The following is a 5,220-nucleotide window of genomic DNA, read 5'->3' as shown; positions in this document are numbered from 1 at the left end:
CACCTAACAAAGACATCTTTTTTATAATTGAGTTGAAGTAGTGCTTACATGGCAGTTAAACACAATGAAGCCTATCAGATTCAGACAGGAGTGACTGATTAGAATCAATTTGATCAATTTGAAGCCAGAAACATTTTTTAATATCAATAGTCTATATGTTTTTCTAAAAACCATAATCAATTTCTGTTTATGCTATACTACTTAGGTTAGCTGGTGAAGAATTATTTTGTTATTAGATGTTTTGGTAGTTTTATATTCAACTTTACATAAACTAATATAATAACCTAATAATAACTGTGATATAATAATTTATTAACTTTCGTATTTCAGCACTGTATTATTATAGAACTAAGACTAACGCCATGGCACTTCAGTTTTGTTTAGTGGTGTCTCCTAATTTTTGCGCAATAGAATCTCTTGTCTATATATTGGTGAAGTCTGTTGCTGAGGCAAATCAATTAGATGTTTATACCCCCTCTTGTGGAACTTTATTGAATAGAGTCCATAGATGAGTTTCTTCAAAACCTCATCACTCCATGACAGTAGTGCGTGTGATAATACGTATTGCTCGGGGGTCAAAAAAAAAAAGTTTATAAGACCTGGGGGAAAAACACACATGAGGTATGCAAACACATCACCATTATTGTAACCAGAAATTCCAAATTATTATTGTTCCAAAAAAGTGTGTGAGACAAGCACAAGATGAGAAAACGTTTTATTACAGTATAAACTTTCACATAATGAGTTCATATATTTTATGTTTTTATAAAAACTGATTTCACTTTTAAATGGTGAAGAATCATGTAGTGATCGAAATGTTCAACATAGAATCTGTATGGAACATTACTCACACTCTTTCAGACCTAGCTGACGTCAACTGCCTATACAGTTCTAAACATTGTGAGGCTCTACAAAGCTTGCCATTGAAATCATTGTACTTTCAACATCAATTCCCGTGCATGGAAAAACACCATTGATACGTTCCAACTATTAATCGGAGTTCCAGATTAGTGTCACAAACGACGGGTGGTAATGGGTCTTTCAGTGTACAATTTTTGAAGGATCAGTGGAAAGTAATAATAAATTATATACAGCCACAGAAAAAGAACTTGCTAGTACTTCAGACCCTCGCTAAACAGGATCAACATGTCAATAGTGCAACAGGGTGGATATGAATTAGAAAAAGGGTCGGATAAAGTATGCATGAAATGATACAAAAATAACAACATACTGTATAGGGAAACATTTTTCACAAAAGTCTATATACAATGAGTTTTGTCTCCCGTGGTTAGTAAAGTCTTTGTAGTTTGTTTTCCTTCACTTCTTCTTTGCTGCTCTCTTTGCCGCTGGCTTGGCTTTGGGTTTCGCAGTTTTCACTTTTTTGGGTTTACTCGCCTTCGCTGGTTTTGAGACCTTGGGTTTCTTCGCTGGTTTCTTGGGCTTGGGTGCAGCTTTCTTCTTTTCTGCCGTCTTCTTCACTTTCTTCTCCGCCACTTTAGGCTTCTTAGCTTTAACGGGGGATTTGGCAACCTTCTTTGGTTTTGCCACCTTCTTGGGCTTGACAGCTTTGCTAGGCTTCTTCTTGGCTTTCTCTGCAGCTTTAGGCTTAGGTGGTTTCTTCGAGTCATCGGCTTTGGCCAGTTTGAAGGACCCCGAAGCCCCAATGCCCTTGGTATGGCGCAGGACCCCAGTGGCGACAAGCCTCTTGAGAGACAGTTTAATCTGAGAATCGGCGTTGTCCCCTACCTTGTAATGGCTTTTAATATATTTCTGGATGGATTGTCTAGACGCACCCCCGCGATTTTTGTCCGCGTGGACAGCTGATTTGATCATTTCCGAATATTTAGGATGCGACGCGGCTTTCTTGGGGGCTTTCGCCTTTTTTGCCTTCTGGGCTGGTGCTGCTGCCGTCTCTGCCATGATGAACTTTATTTGTGATGATGAAGTTTCCTCGGTCCTGTGGAAATATGTTTGCTCCAAATAAGTCCCAAATAATTCCTGAACGGTGTTTGTCACAAGTTGTCCCAGACTTTGTACTATGTATTTTTCAAATGTCCTTATTTTTGGGCAGCGGTACAAATTTGTCTTCCGCTAGACTCTTTTATTTTTTCAAGTCTGACGTTGACGCGCTCTTCTCCTTTCTAAACTTTGTTACCTCACTATAAACTGAAGTGGGACACGGTCAACCCCCCCCTTTATAAATGTATCTTATTCCCCTAGCTACTCCTGTGAGTATATCAAGCCTATGCGCGGACGTGATTGAGAACACCAACTGCCAGCAGCTGATCTAGCAGGCTCCATGAAACTCACACAGTCAGGTTTGTGTTTCTTCTCCCTCGAACTCTTGTGAAATTTGCAAAGTATGGATCCACACGTGTCCTTAGAACCATCCAGCGCGAAAGTGGACACTCTAGGCTTCACGGACATACCTAGATCTCGAGACAATTCATCGACCGATAAACTTTTATTCCCTGAAAACCTTCCCGAACCCCTGCGCGCTGAGTTCAATTTTGCAGAATTCCTGCCAATTTGACCCAAACAGACGGAACCGACGACAGGAATTACAAATGCATTTGGTAAATGAATCAATACTGCAACGATTAAATGTGGATTGACACGTGCAAAATATTGTTTTTGTTTTATATGCACCGATATAGTTTCCTAACTAACACAGCCCAGCCATTGACTTTGAGTGACGTGGTTGAGATTATTTACTGTTAAACCTACTATAAATTAAATGACAGAAAAAATAAGTTGTCAGTAAATCGCACACTGTTTTGTGCATCCTTGTCCTTTTCAACAGAATGACGCTTGTGTTCTTTTCTTCGGTGCTTTTAGATGGAACTTTGAATTTTAAAAGGCAAGCTGTACTCAGTCTGTGCTTCTTCGTTGTTAGGAAAGTTGCCAACACCTACAAAGATCTGGTTTTGTGATTATCACTAAACAACAAAACCGTGGGGTAGTTTTTAAACAAATTTGCATTGTCTTTTGTCAGCGTGCAAGGGATACCCTTAAGTGAACATTTCCTACGATACAGATAAACGAAACAAATTGTTTATTGTGAGAAGCACAGATGGCATTCTTTTGTTCAGAAGCGAACTGGCATAGGAGGATCGCCTGGGCAATATTCAGATTTGGTATACGTGAGATTTCCCACGTTACACTCTTGCTAGTAATATGCATTAAAGCATCTAAATATTACGCTGACTGAGGACGTCATGATAAGTTTATTTTAATTCAGATTCTCAGAGCTGATATATTTTTCCTAGTAAACGCCATCTTGGATCCCTTCACAGTGATAGACACATTATAGCTTTTCATTTCACTTTCTGTCGTTATTTTCTGTGTTTACACTTCATAACAGTATTTGCTATTTTTGGCGTCCAGTTCACAAAGGTGTAGTCAGAATTTCGTTGTTTTTCGTTATAACTGTTTAGCTCTAACTTTATGCATACGAGGAATCGTGTTACACCTCACAGCAAGGTCTGCTGTTTTAACAGGTTTATTTCTGGAACATTACGTTTTCAGTCGTGGTTTAAGGTTCACAAATTATAAAGCAGAATTTTCACGGCCCATATTTTTCTGTGCTGAAATATTACATTCGTAGATTTCTAAGTTGTCAATGCACCGCCGCTATAACTTACACAGGAGTGTCAAAAAGCATGTACCTGAGGAAAACTCAACTCTTATACTTAAGTACACTCTGTCCACTGTAAATTTGTCTAACACTGTTCTGCATGTGGTCGCTGATTGTGCATAAAACCAGACAATGATAGGACGTGTTTCAATTAAAATTTAACTGGATAGCCAATACCCTCAATACTCTATGGCTTCAACAGCTGTGGTCTACTGAAAAGAACGCCTTTGTTTTCAGAAACGCATGTTTTAGACTTGTCTCAGACGCATACTGAGAAAGTAAAAATGCTAAGAAAATGTCTATTTAAATGAATCGTAAAGACGGCTATCTATCCTGCTGGAAGCACGGTGGGCTGGCGGTGGCTTGGTGCTGAAAACAGCACCTATATCCAACACCCCCACCCCAGCATACACCCTTCCCTCTGCTCGCCAATAGAGGGACTACAACAATGGATGCCCCTGTCAGTGTGAACGTATATTGCTTTCCGTTATTTTTTCGCCATTTTCTCTGTTTTGAAACTATGGGAAAGAGCGCAGAGCGTCCATGAATGTTATACAGACATACACAGACGTTGTAGAGGAAATATCTGTGCGCACAATGTTTGACATCTGAGGGAGGAAAAAAAAAAAATATATATATATATATTATATATATATATATATATATATATATATATATAATATTGCACATTATATATAGTAAATACACTGTTCACATATTTAAAAATTTGCTCTCTTTTTTGAAGTGTTGTAATCTTAACATGAGGTTAAGACTTTTTCCCACTTCAGAGATGAAGTTGGGTCTTGGACCAGGGTGGAGTCACATCAAGTGCACTCCATTTGGCATAGACAGGTCTTTCTTTAATTCTCTCCACCATCTGCCCTTTGCAGGGGAATCTTTTCTGTTTCATGGTACAATGATTTGATTATATCAACACACATAGTCCTCTCTCGTCTCATTCATCTCTCATCTCTCTCTACACTGACCCATATATGTGCAGATGTACTCTCTTTCCATGCATCCTAAACACGCAGTACAATATGCAGAATGACATACACATACACACCCCACATACACCAAATGCCTCTCACTCCATACATGTAAAAGAGAGGATACCCCCCAACACATACTCACCAGCACACCACCCTTACTTACATCAGCTAACCACAACATTTTGAGAACTTTTGAGAATTGAACAATGTAAGGCTGTAACAGTTACTGAGAGAACAAACAACAATTGATTTGACCATTGAGAAGCAATGGATTCATTGCTCACATGGTTTATTTGTGGAATGTGTTCATATAATAAAGTCTCATGATGGTCTTCTAGCCACCCTGTGCATTATGCATCAAGAGGTCTGACGCGGTTCTGTGCACAAATGTACACAAATTTGAGGTGATGTCACATATGGCCTATATGGTAAGTATTCCACTCCCTCAGGAGGCGTGGGGAGGAGGTCATTGTGTGTTATTGGACGTATATGTAAACTGCACTTGTAGAGAAGTTGTTGAATGGAATTTACCAAGTGAAATCTCTCAAGGACGGATAGATTGATCTGTAAGGCAAACGTAGCTGCCTCCAT

The 5,220-nt window shown here is 39.1% G+C and overlaps 1 protein-coding gene across 1 annotated transcript; it reads right to left on the bottom strand.

Moving 5' to 3' along the window:
• Positions 1-796: 796 nt before the first annotated feature.
• On the bottom strand, positions 797-2,188 carry LOC118785471 (histone H1.0-B). The gene has a single exon (XM_036540141.1). The coding sequence runs from the start codon at positions 1,918-1,920 to the stop codon at positions 1,318-1,320; it is 603 nt and encodes a 200-aa protein (XP_036396034.1). The 5' UTR covers positions 1,921-2,188; the 3' UTR covers positions 797-1,317.
• Between the last annotated feature and the right edge of the window lie 3,032 nt (positions 2,189-5,220).

Source organism: Megalops cyprinoides, chromosome 1 (assembly GCF_013368585.1).
Source record: "Megalops cyprinoides isolate fMegCyp1 chromosome 1, fMegCyp1.pri, whole genome shotgun sequence".
Taxonomy (NCBI): domain Eukaryota; kingdom Metazoa; phylum Chordata; class Actinopteri; order Elopiformes; family Megalopidae; genus Megalops; species Megalops cyprinoides.
The sequence above is the reverse complement of the archived record's forward strand: the minus strand, read 5'-3'. Positions and strand labels throughout refer to the sequence as shown.